We start from the raw sequence: 27,114 nt of genomic DNA on the forward strand, positions 1-27,114 counted from the left end.
TGTCTTTGAGTTGGTACTGCACCTAATGCGAATAAGGGCCTTTCTACAATACCACACACAGCCCATTGATGTCAGTGGTTTTTCAAACCCCAGACAACCTTCTTTTTCAAAACTACATTAGTTCATAGCTGTATTCCTAATTCTGGGAGGTTTGGAGCTGAAATCTTCCAGTATCCCTTTTCGCACAGTGCTTTACAAGGGACTGCAGTAAATTGCTTGTCCCAGAGCATTTCAGCAGCTCCCCCTAACCACAGTGTTTCCACAGTGGCGTACCTAGGGTAGGGCAGCCATGGCACATGTCCTGGGCACCACAGGGGAGGGGGACAGATTCATGTTTGCTCCCTAATGGGGATCCAGGACACTTGCCAGGACCATGACCTCTGCCCCCACGCAGTGCTGGCGAGATGACGTCACTCATCGCCACCTGCACTGTGAAGAAGGATGCTGCCTCTGCTGTACTAGAAATCGCTGCATGGGACGGGGTGTGAGGGTTTTTTTTTTTTCTTTCCCCATCTTGCCACATCTAATCTACAGTACCCATGTACCTAGTTGGCTACCTTACTAGCTGGTTACCCATCTGGCTTATTTGGTATATATCCTGTGTACAGCTTGTATCTACCTCTATATAGTCCTGTATATAATCCCTTATATGGTATACAGATCCTGTGTACAGCTGATATCTACAGCTATATGGTCCTGTATATAATCCTTTAGATAGCAGCTGTACACAGGATCTGTATACAATATAAAGAAATGATACACAGGACCATATAGAGGTAGATAAAAGCTGTACACAGGATCTGTATACCATATACCTCTATATGGTTCTGTATAAAATCTCTTATATGGTATACAGATTCCCTTGTACAGCTGGTATCTACCTCTATATGGTCCTGTATATAATCATTTATATGGTATACAGATTCTGGGGGGCAAGTGCATGCTTGGAGTTGTAATGGTACACTATTTGGAAAACACTGTCTCCGAGACATTTAGATAAACCTGTAGATGTATTTTAAAGCTAAAAAATTATAACCTTGTTTAATCATATAATGTTCAGCACAGCAGCCATATTATTAGAAGTTGTATGAAATAATTGGAATTTTTCACTTTAACAACTTTGCTTTAGTCACAGTAACATCCTACGTGGCTCTTTCACTACGGTTTCCATGTACTAGTAGAAGGTTTGTGTATTAGTCAGAGAAACTAGAGATAGTTTCATGAGGGGAGGTGGTTATGAAAGAAGCGATGGCGACAGATGCACCTGCTCCACGTATACCATCCCGGATCATGGAAACGTCTGTTGCAATGTTGTGCGGGACACTGTCAGAAAATGAAAAACCATTTTTTTCTCATGCGTTAAAGGGGTACTCCGGTGGAAATATTTATTTATTTATTTATTTTAAATCAACTGGTGCCAGAAAGTTAAACAGATTTGTAAATTACTTCTATTAAAAAAAAAAAAAGATAATCTTAATCGTTCCAATACTTATTAGCTGTTGAAATTCTTTTCTTTCTGGAACACAGATCTCTCTGCTGACATCATGACCACAGTGCTCTCTGCTGACATCTCTGTCCATTTTAAGAACTGTCCAGAGTAGGAGAAAATCCCCATAGCAAACATATGCTGCTCTGGACAGTTCCTAAAATGGACTGAGATGTCAGCAGAGAGCACTGTGGTCATGATGTCAGCAGAGAGCTTTGTTCCAAAAAGAAAATAATTTCCTCTGTAGTATTCAGCAGCTAATAAGTACAGGAAGGATTAAGAGTTTTTAATAGAAGTAATTTACAAATCTGTTTAACTTTCCGGAGCCAGTTGATATATATAAAAAAAAGGTTTTGCCTGGAATACCCCTTTAAGTTTTATATTGAATCCTGCAGCACTTAATCCCATTGCAGACCTCTACTACAGTACTGTATATTCCTAGCAAAATAAATCTACCAAAATCTAGTGCAATATTTTCCCAGCAGGGGGTTATAGTCACAATATTAAAGATGTACATACTGTAGAAATGTGATTCCCATGTGCCTGTACTGTAATTATGGCCAAGCATGTACTGTATATAAGACTTAATGCAAGATTTTTACAATATATACACACAGGACAGAGAGACACACACAGACAGACAGAGACACAGAGACACCGACAGACAGACAGACACAGACAGACAGACAGACAGAGAGACACAGACAGACAGACAGACACACAGACAGACAGACACACAGACAGACAGACAGACACAGACAGACACACAGACAGACAGACACACAGACAGACAGACAGAGACAGAGAGACACAGACAGAGAGACACAGACAGAGAGACACAGACAGAGAGACACAGACAGAGAGACACAGACAGAGAGACACAGACAGAGAGACACAGACAGAGAGACACAGACAGAGAGACACAGACAGAGAGACACAGACAGAGACACAGACAGACTTAATCCTTCCAATAATTATCAGCTGCTAAAGTGGAGTTGTTCTTTTCTGTCTGGCAACAGTGCTCTCTGCTGACATCTCTGCTTGTCTCGGGAACTGCACAGGGTAGAATAGGTTTGCTAGGGGGATTTGCTTCTACTCTGGACAGTTCCTGAGACATGTGTCATCAGAGAGCACTTAGACAGAAAACAACTCAACTTCAGCAGCTTATAAATACTGAAAGGATTAAGATTTTTTTTTATAGAAGTAATTTACAAATCTGTTTAACTTTCTGGAGCCAGTTGATATATATATATAATAGCTAGTTTTAAAATAATGCCATATGGTAGAGCCCTATGACTGATAGTATCATAGGGCTCTGTCAGTTTTGGTCATTAGCCTTGGTTGGACTGGGACCTGGGTCTCCAATATGGACACTCTCATATAAACTGTAAACCCCCAAAAGCACTCAAAACCCTACATAAATTCAGTTCCAAACCTGATGGAAGCCTTAAGTATGGGAGATATGTGTTTGTTTAGATGAGAGAACCGCTTTGTGGTCTCCTCAAATTTTACATGAGGGTGCTGGGTAGGGGCATCAGTAAGCAATTTTGCCTTGAACAGGGTGTTTTGATACATGGCTTGGGAAGCATGTGAATGGAATGGACTGCAATACCAGGTACAGCCACTACTGAATGTACAGCGCTGTGCCTGGTTCGAGATAAGGAGATTGTATCATTGGTGTGACGCAGGCCATGAAATAGGAAAATGACAGCAGGGACACCCAAAGTGACCTGAAAATACAGGTAGATCGTGTGGGTGACCCTGTTTCTAACACTTCTTACTGGATGAAAACCGATGCAGCTGTTAAGGGGATATTCATCTTGTTGCTAATATGGTAATTTCTTCTTATGTGGCCTGGAGGTTGCTCCTGCTGGTCATAACCCCGCCCCTTCCATAAATATTCATCCACTCTTCTCAGCAGGTCTGTAAAGGGGTGGAGTTTTCTGCTGAAGAGGCGGGGCTATTGCCCAAAGCTGGCGGTAGAAAGTATTACACATACAGCAGCAGCCGCCTCCTGTGCACATAAGCATTAGAAATGGGGTGACCCGCACATGGCAAATGTTTCAACAAATGACAGTAACGCTTTTATGTAGCATAACTACCTCCAAAAATACACACCACATACTAGCCCAGGTTTACAACACTGTTCAAAAAAATAAAGGGAACACTAAGAGAACACATCCTAGATCTGAATGAATGAATCATATGAAATACTTTCGTCTTTACATAGTTGAATGTGCTGACAACAAAATCACATAAAAATTATCAATGGAAATCAAATGTATCAACCCCTGGAGGTCTGGATATGGAGTCACACTCAAAATCAGTGGAAAACCCCACTACAGGCTGATCCAACTTTATGTAATGTCCTTAAAACAAGTCACAATGCGGCTCAGTAGTGTGTGTGGCCTCCACGTGCCCGTATGACCTCCCTACAACGCCTGGGCATGCTCCTGATGAGGTGGCGGATGGTCTCCTGAGGGATGTCCTCCCAGACCTGGACTAAAGCATCCGCCAACTCCTGAACAGTCTGTGGTGGATGGAGTGAGATGTCCCAGATGTGCTCAATCGGATTCAGGTCTGGGGAACAGGCGGGTCAGTCCATAGCATCATTGCCTTCCTATTGCAGGAACTGCTGACACACTCCAGCTACATGAGGTCTAGCATTGTCTTGTATTAGGAGGAACCCAGGGGCAACCGCACCAGCATATGGTCTCACAAGGGGTCTGAGGATCTCATCTCGGTACCCAATGGCAGTCAGGCTACCTCTGGCAAGCACATGGAGGGCTGTGCTGCTCCCCAAAGAAATGCCGTCCCACACCATTAATGACCCACCGCCAAACCGGTCATGCTGGAGGATGTTGCAGGCAGCAGAACGTTCTCCACGTCGTCTCCAGACTCAGTCACGTCTGTCACATGTGCTCAGTGTGAACCTGCTTTCATATGTGAAGAGCACAGGGCACCAGTGGCAAATTTGCCAATCTTGGTGTTCCCTGGCAAATGCCAAACGTCCTGCACGGTGTTGGGATGTAAGCACAATCCCCATCTGTGGACGTCGGGCCCTCATACCACCCTCATGGAGTCTGTTTCTGACCATTTGAGTGGACACATGCACATTTGTGGCCTGCTGGAGGTCATTTTGAAGGGCTCTGGCAGTGCTTCTCCTGCTCCTCTTTGCACAAAGGCGGAGGTAGCGGTCCTGCTGTTGGGTTGTTGCCCTCCTACGGCCTCTTCCATGTTTCCTGATGTACTGGCCTGTCTCCTGGTAGCGCCTCCATGCTCTGGACACTACGCTGACAGACACAGCAAACTTTCTTGCCACAGCTCACATTGATGTGCTATCCTGGATTAGCTGCACTACCTGAGCCACTTGTGTGGGTTGTAGACTCCGTCTCATGCTACCACTAGAGTGAAAGCACCGCCAGCATTCAAAAGTGACCAAAACATCAGCCAGCAAGAATAGTAACTGAGAAGTGGTCTGTCACCACCTGCAAAACCACTCCTTTATTGGGGGTGTCTTGCTAATTGCCTATAATTTCCACATGTTGTCTGTTCCATTTGCACAACAGCACGTGAAATTGATTGTCAATCAGTGTGGCTTCCTGAGTGGACAGTGGGATTTCACAGAAGTGTCATTGACTTGGAGTTACATTGTGTTGTTTAAGTGTTCCCTTTATGTTTTTTTGAGCAGTGTATTTGCATATGCAGCAGAATTCTGGCACAATGAGGGGCATATTCAAAACTTTTTCGCATCAAAATTTTCGACTAAATATTGAAAGGGTTTTACATGAGAATGATCCGAGGTTTACACTATGCACATAAGCTATTTTTTTTGGCGCGCATAGTGGGCCGCATAATTCACATTTTAAACACTATATTTTCAAAGGGGTGAGAGTCCATTTCACATAAAAAAAAATGACATCAGCTCTTTGCTAGTGTAGAAATCATAAAAATGGGGTTTTTCTTTTTCTACAATTCAGACATTTAAGCAGGGGCGTAGCTATAGAGAAAGAAGGTAGCAGTCGTACCGGAGCCCTGTTGCATAAGGGGGCCCCAAAGCACATCTGCCCTATAAGAGGGCAGTACAATAATTGGCATATGGGGCCCTGTTGCAGATTTTGCATCAGGCCCCCCCAAGCTACGCCTCTGCGGTTAATAGTTTGCACCCTAACTCTCACTGTTCTGTATTAATGCTGAAAACGCTAGGATTTTAGGTCCTGCTTATTCAGGGGAAAAAAAGGGAATCTTGTTCTTAACATGCAGTTTAGCGATGTTCTGTGGTGCTTAGTGGGAACACTCTGCCCTCTAGAGGAAATTTAAAGAACTGCATGAAGCAATAAAAGGAAAGAAAAGTCACAGTATGACAGTCTATTGCTGCCGTCTTCCGGTCTATATTGTAAACTGCAGCCAATCACCATTTCTGTGTTTCTCTTGCCCTCAATGTAGTAATACAGTGCTCCCTCAACATACGATGGTAATCCGTTCCAAATGAACCATCGTTTGTTGAAACCATCGCATGTTGACGGATCCGTGCAATGGAAAGTATAGGACAGTGGTCTACAACCTGCAGACCTCCAGATGTTGCAAAACTACAACACCCAGCATGCCCGGACAGCCGTTGGCTGTCCGGGCATGCTGGGAGTTGTAGTTTTGCAACATCTGGAGGTCCGCAGGTTGAAGACCACTGGTATTGGAGGTTATACTCATGTGTCCCCGCCGCTCTGGACCGTCGCCGCTGCCCTGGATGTCGCCCTCCATCGCTGTCGCCGTGTCCCCGACGCTCCGGCAAGGCCTCTGCTTCCCCGGCATCCTCGCTCTCCGTCACTGCCATCACGTCGCTACGCACGCCGCTCCTATTGGCTGTCCGGGCATGCTGGGAGTTGTAGTTTTGCAACATCTGGAGGTCCGCAGGTTGTAGACCATTGGTATAGGAAGTTATACTCACGTGTCCCTGCCGCTCCGGACCGTCACCGCTGCCCTGGATTTCGCCTTCCATCGCTGTCGCCGCATCCCTGGGGTGTCCCCGACGCTCCGGCAAGGCCTCTGCTTCCGCGGCATCCTCGCTCTCCGTCGCCGCCATCACGTCGCTAAGCACGCCGCTTCTATTGGATGACAGGACAGCGTGCGCAGCGACGTGACGACGACGATGGAGAGCGCCGACGATGCAGGGGATCCCGAAGAGGACGCGCCGGAGCCCCGAGGACAGGTAAGTGATAGTCAGCGGACAACATGGGGCACCGTAAACTGCTATCCGGGGGCAGCTGAAGCAGTCTGCGCTGCCGGATAGCCGTTTATGCGATGGCCCCGACATACAAAAGCATCGTATGTTGATGCTGCCTTCAACACGCGATGGCCTCTGAGAGGCCATCGTATGTTGAAATGATCGTATGTCGGGGCCATCGTAGGTCGAGGGGTCACTGTATAGTAAAGGGAGAGGACATCTACTAAAAGGAAATGAAATTTAAAAAGGATTGTACTCTTGCCTTAGCACCAACGTAATTTACCTCTTAAAATGTCCTTGCGGTAACGTGTACGTCGGTCAGACTGCGCAGCAAATCAAGACTCTTCTTAGTGAACATGAATCAGTTTTTCGTAGGCTTTTACATGGTGAAGTGGTGGCAAAGGCAGAAACGCAATATGGCGAGACGAGCGTAGAACGGCATTTCAGAAGTCGCGGTCATACAGGGTCAGACTTGAGATGGCAGGTATTTGAGGAGGTAGAGTGTAGAATGAACAGGGAGGATAATAAGAGAAATTTACTGTGCCGAGAGGCTTTTTGGATCACCCAACTGGAGGCGCTTGAACCAAAAGGTTTGAATGAAACCTGTAGTTACAGAGCGTTTCTCTAGGAGATTTAGTGGTCATCTGATATTTGTGTAATATCTTCTGAATTTCTGGTGCAGAAAGGGTTAAAGGCAAGACTGGGATGCCCTATATCCATCACCTGACCTGTCCTACCTGTGCGCATGACTAAGGGAGCTTGCCCTAAAATGTAGTACGTGGCAGGATGGAGCACAGGTCTTTATCCATCTGACCTGATTAAAGGGGTACTCCGCTGCTCAGCGTTTGGATCAAAGTGTTCCGAATGCTGGAGCCGGGAGCTCATGATGTCATAGCCCCGCCCCTTCATGATGTTGCGGCGCCCCCTCAATGCAAGTCTATGGGAGGGGGCGTGAAGGCTGCCACGCCCCCTCCCATAGACTTGCATTGAAGGGGCAGGGTATGATGTCATGAGGGGGCGGGGCTATGACATCTCGAGCTCAGGGCTCCAGCATTCGGAACCGTTTGATCCAGCAGAGTACCCCTTTAAGATCAGACATCTATTGTAAGACGTTTTACCTGAAGATATTGTGAAGAACTGATGATGAGAATAAAAGAAAAAGAATTGGAGAAAGCTTCCGAGTTTGTGAATAACTTTCTTGGATGATGTCGCTATACATCTAGCTCTAGCCACGCTGTGCAGGTACACTCTATATAAGTCTACATAATAGGCTTCATTGTCTCCTCAAATTTTAATGGAGGGTGTTGGGTAGGGGCATGAGTGAGCCATGTTGCCCTGAACAGGGTGTTTAGATACATGGAAAGGAAAGCACTTTAATGGACTGGACTGCAATACCAGGTACAGCCACTACTGAATGTAGAGCGCTGTGCCTGGTTCAAGATAAGGAGATTGTATCATTGGTGTAAAAAACTGGGAACTACAACCTTCAGGCTTTTATGGAAAGGTCTTTGACCATGACTGTGTCTTTGGTCGGCCAACAGAATTCAAATAGTTACTGTCATTTGTTAAAACTTGTTACATGTTTAGATACGTAAAAAGTTTAGATCACACCATGTCTTACTCCTAAGACTCACTGCGATCATGAGTTATAAGCTGGTGAAGCGCATGGCAGCAGGCGCTTTACTCCCTTACTGTCCGTCAACCCCGACTAACTCCATAGATCAGAGGTTTTCAAGCTTTTCATAACATGCATAGTTTTGTGCCACACCCTCGCAGTGCTGCAAAACAGCACGTTTCACGTTGTGCATCCTAAGATGCAGAACATGGTACCAGTATCCAATATCAGCATTACGAATCTGGCAGCAACCCTAACCGTGCCATTTAATCCCCCCCTTGATGCCCCCTGAGCCATTTCATCACCCCCCCCCCCCCCCCCATCTAGAGTTGCCACATTTCTTGCAAAAAAAATACTGGCCATGAGAATTTGCATAATTATATATGCGTGACTCCACAGGATACACATGTCAGGAAAATTCTGTCCTTTTCTGACCCCTATAACTAAACTTTTTTATTTCTCCTTATATGGGCCTGTATGAGGGCTCATTTTTTGCAGATTTTAACAGTACCATTTTTGTTTTGATGTGACTTTATTTAATATTTAATAATAATAATAATAAAATTATTTAATAATATTTTTTATTATTTAATAATTATTATTCAATTAAATAATAATCATAATTATTGTTATTTAATAATTATTATGATTATTTAATAACCATTATATTATTAATAATTATTATATTATAATTTTTAATAATTATTATATTATTTTTATTATTAAACTTGAGATTTGCAGTTCGTTACTAACTACCACTCTCAGCATGCCCTGATACAGCTGTGGCGCAGCAGCTGCCTCAAAACGAAAAATACAACTCCCAGCATTTTGGACTATATAGTAGTATAGGTCAGCGTTTCCCAACCAGGGGTGCCTCCAGCTGTTGCAAAACTACAACTCCTACAACAGCTGGAGGCATTCTGGTTGGGAAACGCTGGTATAGTATATGGTGCAACATTTTGGAAGTTGGAGGTTTGGTTGGATAAATTATAAAATTATTTTGATATAAAAATACTGGCATGGTGGCCAAAATACTGACCAGGTGGTGACTCTACCTCCATCACACACCTGACCTGTGCCTCTCTGACCAGCTTTGGTAGGTCAGGTTCAGGCTCAGCAGCTCGCACTCATTTCCTGACAAAAGACGTCCTCCAGCACGACGTCAGAGGTGTCACTCCTCTGGCCTGCTTTAAATTGGCCACGGCACTGGCTGATAGGTTGACAGATTAGATAGCACAGTCTGTGGTCACTGTGGCGGCTGCTGTGGGGCGGTCTAGCTACACCCTTGTAGACTATCGCTGACACACTAATGTGGTGCGGCACACAGTTTGGAAAGCACTGCCATAGACTATAAATTAAGTGAATGGTCGGAAGAGGCAGATGAGTCGGCCGGTCATGCCCCCTCCCATAGACATGAATGGAGGGGGGTGTGGCGTGACATCACGAGGGGGCAAGGCCTTAAGTCACATGTCCAGTCCCAGAAAAAAAAAGTGCTTTCCGAGACTGGAGACTTAATCTTACCCGTACCTTTTGGATAGGGGAAAAGATGTCTGGCCGGAATACCCCTTTAAATGTTGCATAACTACATGCAAAAATACTCACTTCAAATTACACATAAATGGTCCAGATTTACTTTTGCAAATGCAACAATTCTGGCACAATTTTACAACAAAAACTGTCTCGCATGACTAGTGCCCCCATGCTTCAGATGTGAATCCTGGTGCGGATTTTACTAACTGGTAGCTGTTTTTAACTTAGACTAGACGAGTCTAACAATGTGACACCCTGGGCCACTGTGATAAATCTGGCACATTCTTAGCCTGTCTAGTCTGGGGTTTATACTGTCTAAGAATTCATATGGTTTAGTATATCTGGACCATTGCATTCAACCACCAAGAGGAGAGTCTTCTTCATATGTGAACCTCCATTATTAGTGATGGGTACATGGAATGAACCAAAGGGGAATCTTATTGTTAACATTTTAAATAAACAATAAAAATAAAAAAAATCTGATTTTTTTCTCAAAACATTGGTAATAGCTTGCGCCCTAACCCTTACAGTTCTGTATTCATGCTGAAGAGAAGCTGGGATTTTAGGTCCTGTTTATTCAGAAATGCATAGTCTTGTTCTACATATGCAGTGTAGAGATGTTCAATGATGTTTAGTGGGAACACACTGCCCTCTAGAGGAATATTGGAGGAATGGCAAACCGTGATAGAAGGATAGAAAAGTCAAATCTCAAGTAGGGCGGTCTTTTGCTGCCATCTTCTGGTCTATACTGTGAACTGCAGACAAATACTGCTGAATTATAAATACTTTGTCCATTTATTCCATATCAGGATAGCAGGAACATCCCACAGGTGATCATTACAAAGATTGTAAAAAAAAAATATATGAAAAGAACTACAAGGAGGGGGAACTGCACCAATTTGTTGGGTACACAGAACCACACTATTCCTAAAATCAGGCTCAATAGGAAGACGACAGAAATAAGTAAGTTCTGAAGTAGATGGTCATCAAACGTAGCCACTACTAGCCTTTATCAGTCATGTACCATTATCATCCCCCATACAGACCCTAGTATATTGTTCCATAGCTACAACTCCCAGTCCCTGAATGTAGAATAGGTGTAGTTAAAAAGAAAAGAAAAAAAAGTTTCTTACAGGTGAAACATTTGACACGTTTCATATGTAAAAAACAGTGCAGACCTTTTTTTTTTTTTTTTTTTTAATAGGTTGTGATGACCAGCTCTAGGGTAGGGTAAAGGGGGCAGTTCTATCTATTGTTTAAAAGGGGTTATCCAGGGGAAAAAAACACATAGATTATATATAGATCAACTGGATCCAGAAAGTTAAACAGATTTGTAAATTACTTCCATTAAAAAATCTTAATCCTTTCAGTATTTATGAACTGCTGAAGTTGAGTTGTTCTTTTCTGTGTAAGTGCTCTCTATTTCTTGGGAGCTGTCCAGAGTAGAAGCAAATTCCCATAGCAAACCTATTCTGCTCTGTGCAGTTCCTGAGACAAGCAGAGATGTCAGCAGAGAGCACTGTATCCAGACAGATAAGAACAACTCAACTTCAGCAGAATAATAAATAAATAAAAATTATATTTATAGATGAGAGACAAGAGACAAGAGACAAGAGACAAGAGACAAGAGACAGAGATAGAGATATACACACACACACACATATATACACACACACACACACACACACCCCCATATATACACACCTGCGGGTCATGTGACTTAGTTCAGAACTCTATGGTTTTGCTGAAGGACCTTTGGTGGTTCTCATGACATGTGATCACCCACAATCCATTGTAACGGTGAGCGACAGCTGATTGGACCAATCCAAAATGGCCAGCCCCTTCCCATATAAGGGAGCTGCAGCCATTTTAGCTCTCTCTTGTTCCTATGCTGCCAAGCAAGCAGCATCATTGGTCTTGGTTTGCCGATTCTGGATGAGGTAGGACCTCCGTAGCTTACAAGACGATTTACTAGGCCAAAGCCTTGTGGCCTCGGCCTATATCAAAGCGGTTATACTAAACAATTCCCCGCTACTCTCCACAAGATCACTGGACCTAAATGCACCCTTAAATCCAGCAGATCTATGCTACAAAATCTCCAAGAAGCTAAATTGAGCTTATCTGATCCCAACCAACTGTCAATCGCTGCTCAGCTATATCTATAGAGACTCTGTTATCTGGACTGTTACTATTGCTGCATGTACAGAAATTCTTCAGTAAAAGTTCCTGCAAGTTTTCAGTTAACAGTGGTTGTGGACAATCCTTTATTTCTACATTCACCTATTGCTCTTAGGAAGGGTGGCAATAGGCCTATCAAGATTACAGTATTTAACCCTCACCCTGACGTCAGGAGTGACAAGGGTTAACAGCGCCCTTTATTATTCTGAACAGCAACACCCTAACTACCCTACACCCCCACAAGGCTTTATCCCCCAAGGTTACCACACACACATTATTTAATTTAATTTAATTAAATTTTTTATATATATATATATATATATATATATATATATATATATATATATATATATATATATATATATACACATACACATATACATATACATATATCTATATCTTATTTCTACAGAGTTCCAAAGATTTTTTTTTTTTTTTTTTTTTATCAGTGTTTACTCTGGAGATTAAAAGGTTCTGGCCCGCCAGGGTCCACACCTCTTTATAGCATCTGCATTGTTTGCAAGCAAGGGAACAGAAAAGTGGCCTAAACACAGTAAAACTTCTAAAATCAGAATAAAAAAAATAATTAAAAAATAAAATAAATAAATAAAACAAAACACACACTTTTTTCTCCTCACATTTTCAAAGGTCTTTTGTGCTGCTTTGAAAATATGAATATATGTGAGAGTTCATTTTCGTGCCACTTTTTTTTTGGGTGGGGGGGGGGGGGGTTGCGCAAAAAGAAAAAAAAATGTTGTCGCAAAAATCTTGAATCAATTAATCATTAATTATGTAAAATTTACTTTAATCCCTTTGAAAATATCATGTAAAAACATGACATTTACATAACCACACCCACTTTTGTAAAACTGGTGTGACTAGTGTAAACCTGCGATATAAATATCTGGTAGAAACTTTTTCGCTTGGCAAGAAACGCAAAATTTTTCATGTGAAGAGTTTTCAATATGACCCCCACAGTGATGAAATATCCATTCATGTAACTAAAGAAAGCTTAGTAAAGTCATTTCACTAAATCCTAGTGTCCATTCCTGCACTTTGGACTATAGGAACAACTCTATTGACAAAAAGGAGTAGTTAAATACACCATCCAGTCACATGACATATTAGTGAAAGGACTACAACTCCCAGTAGATCTGCACTACAACTGTCCCTCTGTCCCTGTGATTTGTGGTGCCCTCCTCATCTCCCCATGCTACCAGCAGTATGACAGCGGCTCTGAAAATACATCCTGCCGAATATATATACACACACACACACACATCTGACTTACCGGGAATCATTTTGATAGCAGTATTTACAGACGCCCAGTTATGAACCTTGTCAAACTTCCAATCAAGCAAAAAATTCCCATTGTCTGTCACCACTGGACCCTGTAAGGAAGAAAAAGCCACAGTCCTAAGTCAGTTCCACTTGTCTTGAACCTTATAGTCTGGAATCCTCTGCAAGTGACAGAGTTTTAGGGTGTTTAACAGGAATCCTATTTCTCACCAAGAACCCCCCTCCCCTTATAATTTGGTTTATCAGAACTCCTTTTTGTTCCAGGGAGTCCAAGAAGACAGTATATATTTTATATATAAACACAATAAAATAATATAATATAATATAATATAATATATATATATAAATATATATATATATATATATATATATATATAGTCAGGTCCATAAATATTGGGACATCGACACAATTCTTACATTTTTGGCTCTATACACCACCACAATGGATTTGAAATGAAACGAACCAGATTTGCTTTAATTGCAGAGGGTATTTACATCCAAATCTGGTGAACAGTGTAGGAATTACAACAGTTTGCATATGTGCCTCCCACTTGCTAAGGGACCAAAATAAATGGGACAATTGGCTTATTCGCTGTTCCATGTCCAGGTGTGTGTTATTCCCTCATTATCCCAATTACAATGAGGTCCAGAGTTCATTTCAAGTGTGCTATTTGTATTTGGAATCTGTTGCTGTCAACTCTCAAGATGAAATCTAAAGAGCTGTCACTGTCAGTGAAGCAAGCAGTCATTAGGCTGAAAAAACAAAACAAACCCATCAGAGATATAGCCAAAACATTAGACGTGGCCAAAACAACTGTTTGGAACATTCTTAAAAAAGAAGGAACTCACCGATGAGCTCAGCAACCCCAAAAGACCTGGAAGACCAAGGAAAACAACTGTGGAGGATGACTAAATAATTCTTACCCTGTGAAGTAAACCTCCTTGACAACAGTTGGCCAGATCAAGAACATTCTTCAGGAGGTAGGTGTATGTGTATCATCAAGAGATGACTAGAGTTATGACTAGACTAGAGTTAATACAGAGGATTCCCCACAAGATGTAAACCATTAGTGAGCCTCCAAAAAAGGAAGGCCAGATTAGAGTTTGCCAAACGACATCTAAAAAAAGCCTTTACAGTTCTGGAACAACATCCTATGGACAGATGAGACCAAGATCAACTTGTACCAGAGTGATGGGAAGAGAAGAGTCTGGAGAAGGAAAGGAACATGATCCTAAGCATACATCTCATCAGTGAACATGGTGGTGGGAGTGTCATGGCATAGTGGGCATGTATGGTGCCAATGGAACTGCTTCTCTTGTATTTATTGATCATGTGACTGCTGACAAAAGCAGCAGGATGAATTTTGAAGTGTTTCGAGGAATATTATCTTCTCATATTCAGCAAAATGCTTCAGAACTCATTGGACGGTGCTTCACAGTGCAGATGGACAATGACCCAAAGCAAACTGCAAAAACAACCAAAGAGTTTAAGGGAAACAAGTGGAATGTTATGAAATGGCCAAGTCAATCACCTGACCTGAATACGATTGAGCATTTCACTTGCTGAAGACAAAACTGAAGGGAAAATGGCCCAAGAACAAGCAGACACTGAAGACAGGTGCAGTAGAGGCCTTGAAGAGCATCACCAGGGATGAAACCCAGCATCTGGTGATGTCTATGTGTTCCAGACTTCAGGCTGTAATTGACTGGAAACGATTTGCAACCAAGTATTAAAAATTGAAAGTTAGATTTATGATTATTATTCTGTCCCATTGCTTTTGGTCCCTTAGCAAGTAGGAGGCACATATGCAAACTGTTGTAATTCCTTCACCGTTCACCTGATTAGGATGTAAATACCTTCAAATTAAAGCTGACAGTCTGGAGTTAAAGCACATCTTGTCCATTTCAAATCCGTTGTGGTGGTATATAGAGCCAAAAAATTTTTAATTGTGTCAATGTCCCAATATTTATGGACCTGACTGTATAATAATCTATTATAATTTCTATTAATATAAATAATATACAATATATATTTAAGAAGCTAACCACATATTAAAACACTGGAAAGACCATCTCAGTGCCAGCCTTCCAGTGTCACCCTCTCATTTTGCAGTGATTAGTGAAAAAAGAACCTGGTATCTTTCATGTGTAAACCAAAAATAGAGTCTTGGCACAACGTGTTTCTAGGCATCTAGCACCTTCCTCAGAGATGCCGAATGTGCTATATTCCCAGAAATAGGTCGCACTTGATTATACCAATAAAGGCACAAAGACAAGTGAATTGCTTGGTCAAGACTCTAGTTTTATTCATACAATATGTGAAGGATTGAGACAGGTACCCAGGTTCTTTTTTTTTTGCCATTCACTGTATTACCCTATGAGGAATTACTGTACCCTCTTATTTTGACAATTACAGTTTGTGATTGGGATCCAAACTTGCTAATGATACAATAATGAAGGGGAAAGAAAAGAAAAAGTTGCTAGTATAGTAGACTAGGAATGTTTTTTTTTTTTTTTTTTTATTCTATAAAGGTTCTACATGGTTAACTCTTATTTTCATACTTTATGGTAGTTTTTAAAATTTCCTAATTGTTTCTGTTGTGCTACTGTTTGTTGTTTGCTTTAAACTACATTTCCATACACTAGTGTGTGTGTATATATTATATATATATATATACACACATACACACATACACACATATATACATTGTAAGGATTCCTCCTTGGGGGATTAGCTCTGGGATCGTCCTGGTCACTTGCCACTGGACACGTTCCTCACAATAACACAGCAGACCACAGTTCCGCATACAAGTCTGGCTCCTCGCCAGCTTTATTTCCACAGGTTGCAGGAACATAAACAGGAACAAAATAAAGTCCTAGATCGTCTGGTCACTGACTACACATATCAGCATGCCCTGACTATCAACTGGTGAGCTACCCTCAGCCAGTTAAATATGTGTCTCCTGCAACCTGCTACTCACAGTTCACACCACTTCTTGGACCACTCGCAGCCCCTTCTGCGTGTTACCTAAACAGGGCCCGTGTGTCTCCCCCTCTAACAGCCAGCATACTGTACCCCAACTATTCTGTTTCTTTTCCTTTTAAGCACACTTCCCCTTCCTGATACCTCATTAATCAGGCCACAGGTGGATTCTGCAGAGTTAGCAAGGGAAATACACCCTTTCCTTGCCACTATATATATATATATATATATATATATATATATATATATATATATATATAAATGTAGTTTAAATCAAACAACAAACAGTAGCACAACAGAAACAATTAGGAAATTGTAAAAAATTTGCGTCCCAGTTCAGAATAAGAAAAGTGTACATTGCACTTTGGAGGACCAAGTGGAACAAGACATTACAGGAGTGTAATGTAAAATGTGTAATACTTTATGTCCCCTATAGGGGTGCTGCAGGAAAATTAAACACCCGAAGCCAGATTCCCTAAGGTGACTACAGCCAATTGCTGTGGGACCCAGCAGTAAGTAAAACAGCTAAAATTATGGGGACCTAATTAGAGATGAGTGAACTTCCAGTAATTCGATTCATCACAAACTTCTCAGCTTGGCAGTTGCTGACTTTAGCATGCATAAATGAGTTCAGCTTTCAGGTGCTCCGGTGGGCTGGAAAAGGGTGGATTAAGTTCTAGGAGAGAGTCTCCAGCCCACCGGAACACCTCAAAGCTGAACTCCTTTATGCAGGCTAAAGTCAGCAACTGCCGAGCCGAGAAGTTCATGACGAATCGAATTACTATAAGTTCACTCATCTCTAGACCTAATAAAAAAAGGGTATTCTCACAGGAAAACTCTGTTAAAGGGGTACTCTGGTGTACCTCCTATGAACGGCTTTCCCCAGTCCCCTCTACAGATGTGATCTCTCAGTATACCAAACTATAACCATTTTGTAGACTAGCACTGCTCCCTTCCCAATTTTAGCTGGAATCTCTGGTGCCTGTATTCTTTGTAACTTACAGCTTTACTGACGGCCATCCTCAGTTCGGCCACGCCCCCAAATCTCTGCTGAATTGTTTTAGTCACTGGAACGTAAGCCATAGGGAATACTTCTATAGGGATGCCCTTCTTCCATTGGTCTCCAAAGTTCTTAGAATCCTTCCTGTTTAGTAATAGACAGGATACATAGGTTATGGTAAATGCTGAAAAAAAATGGGTCCTCTACCCAAAATAAAAACATCTATATAAAAAGGGCTCTCTATTTCTTAGAGAGGTCTCCACAAGGAATGTTGACGATCTAGTACATTGTTGAGACCCCCTGCCCCCACCCCCCAGAGATCAACTACAATCTCCAAGAATCTGCACTTCACTTCCCTACAAAGCCACCATAGTAGATAGACACCATGATCACCGGCATCGAAGGACTGTTTTTATAATGCACCGATAGGTTGGGACTTTCAGAGCCGCTCACCACTCAAGCTAAGGGTCCTGAACCCATAATTCCCTTCACCTTCTAAGCCAAGATCTCAGCTGAGCTTTTCCAAAATTTTAAAGGCAATTCTGCATAGTTACCATAGGAACACCTTCGCTGTTCCCATATACCCCTCTACCAGACTTGCCATGCTTAAAGGGGTACTCCAGCCCAAGACATCTTATCCCCTGTCCAAAGGATAGGGGATAAGATGTCTGATCCCCAGCGGCGGGACCCCCGCAATCTAGCATGCAGGACCCACCTGTGAGTACTGCAGGAAGTGCTGGAGGCTCCAAATCTTATGCCTCCCGACCTCAGGATCGAGTATCATGACGTCACAACTCCGCCCCATGTGACGTCACGCCCCGCCCCACAAAGCAAGTCTAAGGGAAGGGGCGTGACTATGGGAGGGGGAGTGCCTACTATTATTCTTTGTACTTCTGTGCATATAAAGAGAGATGTCAATCATCAAGTAGGACCGCCCACTTGACTACTTAGCCAGAATGATGAGAGATTTACATGAATAAATGATAAGTTATCCTTAACCTTTTCTCACAAACCCATATAACCATTTGCTCGGCTTCTCTTGCTCGATTACATGATGTCTGTAGATCAGACTGTATTTTTAGTCAGAGGTTCCCCTTTAAATAAATCTTTACATTGTAAGATCATCATCCACCTCTCGCAGTTTATAGTTCCAAAGACTTACCTGTAATCAGCAATTACAATAAAGGACTTGGCACAACCAGCTACTATCTTCTCTTGGGCTAAACATCCCCTGTAGGATGGAGAAAAAAAATTATATAAAAAATAAAGCAACTGTGGTCTTTACAGTACACACTGGTGTCATACAAAGCAATTGTTGGAAAAATGCAGCAGGTTTTTTTTTATACAAGTTGTTTTTTTGTTGTTTTTTTTTTGCAAAAAAATTATATAGGGAACTTATACTTCTCCTTCCTGTTGGATCCATTTCTGCCTTTGGCCCCCAAAAAATCCATTAAAATTAGGAATTTTTCAAAAAATGCTGTATGTGACATCAGGGATTAAAAATACATCAGATTTTATTTCCTGATTAGAGACAGATACTGAAATATGTTCTTTTTGTTCTAATCTTTTTATTTTCTGATTTTATTTTTTAGTGCATTATTATTATGGGGGCAAACATCTTGCCTTAGCTGTTTTAACAGCATTCAGTGATCTGTTTTATAGCAGGACCTATGAACAGCAACAGACAGGACCTGTTCGATAAATTGGAGATGCTGCAGGGAATTTTTTGTGACCTTTTTCGGAGGTCATTCTACAGGGAGGGGGCTGATCTCTGTTGTGAATGGTGGTTGATCCAGTGTTATCTATATACTAGCGTCACCTTACACTTTGCTCCTGTCTGTCACGAGGATTACATGATGTCTGTAGATCAGACTGTATTTTTAGTCAGAGGTTCCCCTTTAAATAAATCTTTACATTGTAAGATCATCATCCACCTCTCGCAGTTTATAGTTCCAAAGACTTACCTGTAATCAGCAATTACAATAAAGGACTTGGCACAACCAGCTACTATCTGACAGATACTTCAGACAGATACTGAAATATGTTCTTTTTGTTCTAATCTTTTTATTTTCTGATTTTATTTTTTAGTGCATTATTATTATGGGGGCAAACATCTTGCCTTAGCTGTTTTAACAGCATTCAGTGATCTGTTTTATAGCAGGACCTATGAACAGCAACAGACAGGACCTGTTCGATAAATTGGAGATGCTGCAGGGAATTTTTTGTGACCTTTTTCGGAGGTCATTCTACAGGGAGGGGGCTGATCTCTGTTGTGAATGGTGGTTGATCCAGTGTTATCTATATACTAGCGTCACCTTACACTTTGCTCCTGTCTGTCACGAGGATTACATGATGTCTGTAGATCAGACTGTATTTTTAGTCAGAGGTTCCCCTTTAAATAAATCTTTACATTGTAAGATCATCATCCACCTCTCGCAGGTGTGACCTTTTTCGGAGGTCATTCTACAGGGAGGGGGCTGATCTCTGTTGTGAATGGTGGTTGATCCAGTGTTATCTATATACTAGCGTCACCTTACACTTTGCTCCTGTCTGTCACGAGGAAAAAGATCTGTACAGAACAGGAAGTCTCAGTTTTAAACCTGGTGGCCAGATTGGAAACTGCAAGATTTCAGGAGGATTATAAAATATATAGTAAAATTGAAAATTAGAAGAAAAAAAAAATAAAAAAATAAAAAAATAGGGCACCAAAAATCTATTCCCTTTAAAATGTGTCCCTTTCAAAAAACCTTTGCAATTTCAATTGGTGAATGCAAGGTCTCCATTTTGATATTTAGAAAATCTAACCTCCGCTTGTAAACCTTCAATGACACATTTCTAGAATGTTCTAGCAGAATATTTTAGGTTGATTGCCTCTGGTAGTAACTAGGAGTATACATTACCCTCCGCCTTTGATGAGGTTGAGTTCAGAATCCACTTCATCGGCGCCATCGATAGCTACATCAAGCTGTATTGGAGACACATAGAATGAATTAAAGGGGTACTCCGCTGCTCAGTGTTTGGAACAAACAGTTCCGAACGCTGGAGCCGGCGCAGGGAACTCATGACATCATAGCCCTGCCCCCTCATTATGTCCCACCCCGCCCCCTCAATGCAAGTCTATGGGAGGGGGCGTGACAGCCGTCACGCCCCCTCCCATAGACTTGCATTGAGGGGGCGGGATGTGGCGTCATGAGGGGCGGGGCTATAACCTCACAAGCTCCCTGCGCTGGCTCCAGCGTTCGGAACAGTTTGTTCCAAACATTGAGCAGCAGAGAGGTCTGTACTTAAAAAAAATAAAAATTATAATAATAATAAAAAATGTATGTATACCCTCTAAATCAGATAGGACATACTAGCTAAGGTTTAGGTTTCACTACAGAGCTCAAAATCCCTCAGACTTGTAAATTACTTCTATTTAAACATCTGTATAATTTAATCCTTCTAGTACTGACCAGCTGCTGTATGCTCCATAGCAAGTTGTAAAGAGCAGTTCTTTGCAGCCTCACCACAGTGCTCTCTGCTGACAATTCTGCTGGAGAAAATCCCCATAGCAAACCTCTCCTGCTCCAGACAGAGGTGGCAGCAGAGAGCACTGGGGTCAGACTAGAAAGAACCACACAACTTCCTCTGGAGCATACAGCAGCTGTTAAGTACTGGAAGGATTAAGATTTATTAATAGAAGTAATTTACAAATCTGTATAAAAAAAAAAAAAACTTTAAAACTTTAAGAGCTGGAACATGTACGGTAAGTTAAGGTCTTGCAGCTCCGGTAACATACAGAGAGGTTATGTACAGTCCTGTACAGTTCAATATTATACTACTTATGATTTAGTGGGATGCACATTGACTAATACAAAAAAATATATAATTTTTTTAAATAAATAAATTAAAATTCAACAGACTCTGTGATAATTCCTGGGACTTCTTTCTTCCACGGAAGTAATAAATTCTCATAATAAATGTGGGTAACATTCCAAGCTTACCTCAGGGTGTCTCTCTAGGTCAGTCAGGGTTAATCCATTCTGCAGGATCAGTTGCCGAGCCTGTGGGAAAAAAAAAAAAAAAAAAAAAAAAAAATTAATAATAATAATAATAATAATAATAATAATAATAATAATAATCAACACAAAAAAAAACGTGACCAGAAAATACACACTAGAGATGAGCGAACTTACAGTAAATTCGATTCGTCACGAACTTCTCGGCTCGGCAGTTGATGACTTTTCCTGCATAAATTAGTTCAGCTTTCCGGTGCTCCCGTGGGCTGGAAAAGGTGGATACAGTCCTAGGAGACTCTTTCCTAGGACTGTATCCACCTTTTCCAGCCCACCGGAGCACCTGAAAGACATCAACTGCTGAGCCGAGAAGTTCGTGACGAATCGAGTTTACTGTAAGTTCGCTCATCTCTAATACACACCTGTTCAGTCCATAGACAATGCATTCAGAAAAAAAAAAGTTACATGCAGGATGACATATAAAGGCTATGAACACATTTGGATTATTTTTTTAAAATTTGTTTTCCGAAAGTAATGTTGCGCCACATTTTACCCTAATGTGGTGCAGATAATGTGAAAAAAGTGGTGCTACATTTTTTGAATAGGTCCCCCGCACTGTGAAGTTTTATTGCTGTATTTCTGTCACATATTTTCTGCATTTAATATTTTTTTTTTTAAATAATTCAATTTGAAAACAGATGTTTTAAAGGGGTACTCCGCTGCTCAGCGTTTGGTACAAACTGTTCCAAACGTTCGAGCCAGGAGCTTGGGATGTCATAGCTCTGCCCCCTCATAAAGTCATGCCCCGCCCCCTCATTGCAAGTCTATGGGAGGGGGCGTGACGGCCGTCACGCCCCCTCCCATAGACTTGCATTGAGGGGGTGGGGCGTGATGTCATGAGGGGGCGGGGCTGTGACGTCACAAGCTCCCGGTGCCGGCTCCAGCATTCGGAACAGTTTGTTCCAAATGCTGAGCGGCGGCGTACCCCTTTAAAGTTTTAGGTTTAGCCTTGAAAAAAGGTCCGAAAATTTAGCAAAGAAAAAAAAAAATGCCCAAATGCTTAAAAAAATTAATAAATAAACAAACAAACACATTTGCCTTTTTTTACATGCAAAAAGTCTTATCTTCTAAGGCTCCGCACTAGATTAAAAATAAATAAATTTAAAAAATAAGTGTGAATATAGCCTAAAGAATAAGGGTGACCCTGCAGAATACCAGGAAAGAAGAAGAAGAAAATTGTATTGTAACCTTGAAGTAGCACAAATAATCTTGAAATTCCTAAACAGCCCTGAGTTATCAAGCAAACGGTTACCAAAGTGTCACTGCAGACCAAAGAATAGCGCAAAACATTCTAATCCAGGTACTAAAACATATATACTAGACAGAACCGGGGGAGGAAGACATCACTGTAGGACATCAGTTGGCTTCATGTCCGAGAGCTGGAGACACCATATTCAGCATAAAGTGTTGTTCTCCAAAATCATAAACAAGGCTCTGTTTTTTTCCCATCCAAAAACGCTGCCACCCTTACTCTTAGGCTGTGCCTGGTATTACAGATAATACCCATTAAAATAAATGCTGCAATACCAGACACAGCCCATGGAGTGGTGTTGTTTCTGGAAGAAAAAAAAAAAAAAAAAAAAAATTATATTATTATAAATATATATATATAATATATATATATATATATATATATATATATATATATATATATATATATATATATATATATATATATATATATATATATATATATTTTAATAATAATAATAATAATATTATAATAATACTGTAATAATAATAATAATACAGCTTCTCTTATAAGTATAGCCAGCACCTTTTAAGTGTAGCTCCAACTACCTATGAAGATTTCTCAGCACTCAGGAGTCCCTCAGTGCAGTCCTGATCTCCAAGCACAGCCATTCATCCTCCAGACTTCTGTCCTTACAGGATTAGCTGTCTGACCGCTACCATTAATAGTTGGAGTGTACGGACCATAGTGGCCGATCTGTGGCCCTTGGATCCACCCTGGTGCCCATTCCTTTATCTATTGGCAAGAAACTGTGCAGAACTCTTCTCTCCAGTTATCTGCATTGTCAGCAAATTAATGGAGGGGGGTATTGACCAATGGGTCATGGAAGGCAAGGGGAAATAAACACCAGACCTTTCTATTCTGGGGGCTAAACCAGACCCCATAATAGGAGGTCCATTTGGAGATTTGCTATGGGGTCCCCCATCTTTTATGTACACCATTAATAGCCATGTGGTTTATGTCCCTGCCATCCAGTCTTCCTTCAGTGTTCTTGTAGATGATCCTTGGTAAACATTCTTCATCCCCTCCCATTGCTGTGCTGAGCTATTGGGGGTTCAAAAGGCTGTCCCACTCAACCCCCTATGCCTAAGGGGACCCAGAAGGCTCTCTGCCATATAAGATGAATAGTAAATGCGTTTTTTTTGTTAAAGAATATTATAAAGAGTTATTCCAGTTAAAAAAAACTTTTTTTTTTTCATATCAACTGGCTCTAGAAAGTTAAACAGATTTGTAAATTACTTCTATTAAAAAATCATAATCCTACTAGTACTTAGCTGCTGAAGTGGAGTTGTCTGTCTGACAACTGTGCTCTCTGCTGACACCTGTCTGTCTCAGGAACTGTCCAGAGCAGCATTTGTTTGCTATGGGGATTTTATCCTGCTCTGGACAGTTCCTGACATGGACAGAGGTGTCAGCAGAGAGCACTGTGGACAGACAGAAGAGAACAACTCAACTTCAATGGCTGATAAGTACTGGTAGGAATAAGATTGCTTTAATAGAAGTAATTTACAAATCTGTTTAACTTTCTGGAGCCAGTTGATGTGAAAAAAAGTTTTTTTTTTTTTTTTTTTTTTTAACTGGAATACCCCTTTAATTAGAGCATTAGAGCTTTAAAGGAGTGGAAAACATTTTTTTTTTTTTTATTAACTTTCTAGCACCAGTTGAACACATTTCTTCTATATAAAAAAAGAAAAAAATTCTTAATCCTTCCAGTACTTATCAGCTGCTGTATACTACAGAGGAAATTATTTTCTTTTTGGATTTCTTTTCCTTTCTGACCAAGTGCTCTCTGCTGACACCTCTGTCCATTTTGGTAGCTGTCCAGAACAGCATATGTTTGCTATGGGGATTTTCTCCTGCTCTGGACAGAGGTGTCAGCAGAGAGTACTGTGGTCGTGACAGAAAATAAATCCAAAAAGAAAAGAATTTACTCGTATTATACAGCTGCTAATAGGTACTGGAAGGATTAAGATTTTTAAGTAAAAGTAATTTACAAATCTGTTAAACTTTCTGGCCTCAGTTGATTTAAAAAAAAAAAAAAAAGTTTTCCACCGGTGTACCCCTTTAAGTTACATCTCTGCAATGACCAGAGTAGGAGGAGTAGCTATGCACTTCTTCTGTCCCTCTCTCAGTCAATGAAATTTAATAAAAACCATGTGCAAGATGTGGAACATTCACCAAGCATTTTCCTAATACCATGAATAGATTTGTTAGAATTAGAGATGAGCGAACTTACAGTAAATTCGATTCGTCACGGACTTCTCGGCTCGGCAGTTGATGTCTTTTCCTGCATAAATTAGTTCAGCTTTCCGGTGCTCCGGTGGGCTGGAAAAGGTGGATACAGTCCTAGGAAAGAGTCTCCTAGGACTGTATCCACCTTTTCCAGCCCACGGGAGCACCTGAAAGCTGAACTCATTTACGCAGGAAAAGTAATAAACTGCCAAACCGAGAAGTTCGTGACGAATCAAATTTACTGTAAGTTCGCTCATCTCTAGTTAGAATCTCTAGAAATATCCTTCAGTGGCTCCATACAGTATACAGGTTGGTTAAGAGCTATGCGCGGTCTGCACAATAACCAATACAGTAGCGGTAGGAGGGAGGGGGAGGCAGTCCTGGTGAGCTGCTTAGTCCTATTTATACATATAGCTAATAGATTATAAGACTGAGACCTCAGGTACCATCACAATATCTTACCGGATCCTATTATTACTTCTGGACTCTACAACATGGATGGGACCAGTAGAGTCTCCTCACATGGAGGTGAAGGAGATGACCGGCTGTATCGTAGGGAAAGAACTGATAATAATGCAGGCATGATGAAAGTAGATAAGACAAGCCCTTACCTGGAAGGATGTGGGGACACAGAAGACGTGGAGGTTTTCATTCTTCACCCGCTCAGCTACAATGAGGGGAAAAAAAAGAAAGTTTAGAGAGATTCTAGATCTGGTTGTCTACAAACTGTTATAGACTGGGGCACCCACTGATAAACACAATGAAATGTTCCCCATTCACTTGAGTGGGTCCTCTGCTACTCTGGTTGAACAGTCTGACACTGGGGGAGAAGGCTAGGTTGCTGCAGCATCTTGAATAATGTTCCAGTTTTTATGCTGCACTCCGATGAGGTGGATTTCCTTCGGTGTCTAATGTTGGGATGTTTGCTGTAATAGAGCAGAGCTTAAAGTGGTACGCCGCCCCTAGACATCTTATCCCCTATCCAAAAGGATAAGATGTCTGATCGCTGGGGTCCCGTTGCTGGGGACCCCTGCGATCTCGGCTGCAGCACCCCAGATATCCGGTGCACGGAGCGAACTTCACTCCGTGCTGGATGACTGGCGATGCTGGGGCAGAGGCTTGTGATGTCACGGCCACGCCCCCTCAATGCAAGTTTACGGGAGGGGGCGTGACAGCTGTCACGCCCCCTCCCATAGACTTGCATTGAGGGGGTGTGGCCGTGACATCACGAGTGGGGCATGACCGTGACATCACAAGCCTCTGGCGCTGCACCCAGCGCTCTAAATGAACGTCGGGTGCCGCAGGGAGATCGTGGGGGTCCCCAGTAGCAGGATCCCCACGATCAGACATCGTATCCCCTATCCATTGGATAGGGGATAAGATGTCTAAGGGCGGAGTACCCCTTTAATATATGTAAAGAGGAAACATCCTAAACTAAAGCCAAGTGTTTGTCAGGAGTTAAGATTAAACTAATATTATTTATAAGCAAGTTGTCCATTTTCTCGGCTGAACAAGTCCAGTCTAAAGAATGGATAACTAACTGATAAATAATAACATTAGTTTAATACAACTACAAATGGACAACACATTTTGAGGAGAGAGCAACCCTCTTCATCAGATCCTTATATGATACATACACTATCTGCTCTTCCATACCCTTTGGTCTTGCCTTGGTGTAGGATTGACAGTTTGACACGTAGAATAAACCTCATGTCGCGTCATGTTGACCTGGGGTCAGTCAGGTTTGCAGTTTTTATGCCTGTATTTATGTATCATGTAAGGACCTGACAAAGAGAGGTGCCATTTCCTCGAAACACGTCCATTTGTTGCTGTATTAAACTAGTTTTATTATTTATCATAAGTTGTCTGGAAACTCGGTTACTGTTCACACTTATGCCCACAGGTTAGGGTCAGATCTGCATCAATTTCTCAACTGGACTTGTTACTTCCTTTAAGATTCTTTTTGTTCCATTCTTTTACATGTCTACATTGGAGATAAGAACGCACCTAATCGATTCACAGCGTGGACAATGGTGGAGCCACTTCCAATGCCGAGCACCTGATTATTCTGGAAAGAGAAGGAACAGATTATTATAATCCACTCCACAAAGAGCAGATGATTTATTATACAATATATTTATAGGGCACTATTCATTGTTCTATGGAACACATATATAGTGAAAAGTGCCAGATACGCATTAGTAAAAGCAGAAAGGGGTAAAATAGGACAATGCTAGTAAAAGGAAGAATAAAAACCAAAAAA

The 27,114-nt window shown here is 41.6% G+C and overlaps 1 protein-coding gene across 5 annotated transcripts in view; it reads right to left on the reverse strand.

The window, feature by feature from the left end:
• RPIA (ribose 5-phosphate isomerase A) overlaps positions 1 to 27,114 on the reverse strand; it is a 102,941-nt gene that overhangs the window by 661 nt on the left and 75,166 nt on the right. For all 5 annotated transcript variants that reach the window (XM_056553965.1, XM_056553950.1, XM_056553954.1 and 2 more), the window contains exons 3-9: positions 26,859 to 26,919; positions 25,463 to 25,518; positions 21,296 to 21,355; positions 20,213 to 20,277; positions 18,475 to 18,543; positions 17,315 to 17,456; positions 13,322 to 13,421 (exon numbers count right to left, since the gene is read on the reverse strand). In XM_056553965.1, coding sequence (XP_056409940.1) covers positions 13,322 to 13,421; positions 17,315 to 17,456; positions 18,475 to 18,543; positions 20,213 to 20,277; positions 21,296 to 21,355; positions 25,463 to 25,518; positions 26,859 to 26,919 — 553 coding nt within the window. The remainder of the gene's footprint in view (positions 1 to 13,321; positions 13,422 to 17,314; positions 17,457 to 18,474; positions 18,544 to 20,212; positions 20,278 to 21,295; positions 21,356 to 25,462; positions 25,519 to 26,858; positions 26,920 to 27,114) is intronic.

The sequence above is a fragment of the Hyla sarda genome, chromosome 1 (genome assembly GCF_029499605.1).
Source record: "Hyla sarda isolate aHylSar1 chromosome 1, aHylSar1.hap1, whole genome shotgun sequence".
In the NCBI taxonomy this organism is placed as follows: Eukaryota; Metazoa; Chordata; class Amphibia; order Anura; family Hylidae; genus Hyla; species Hyla sarda.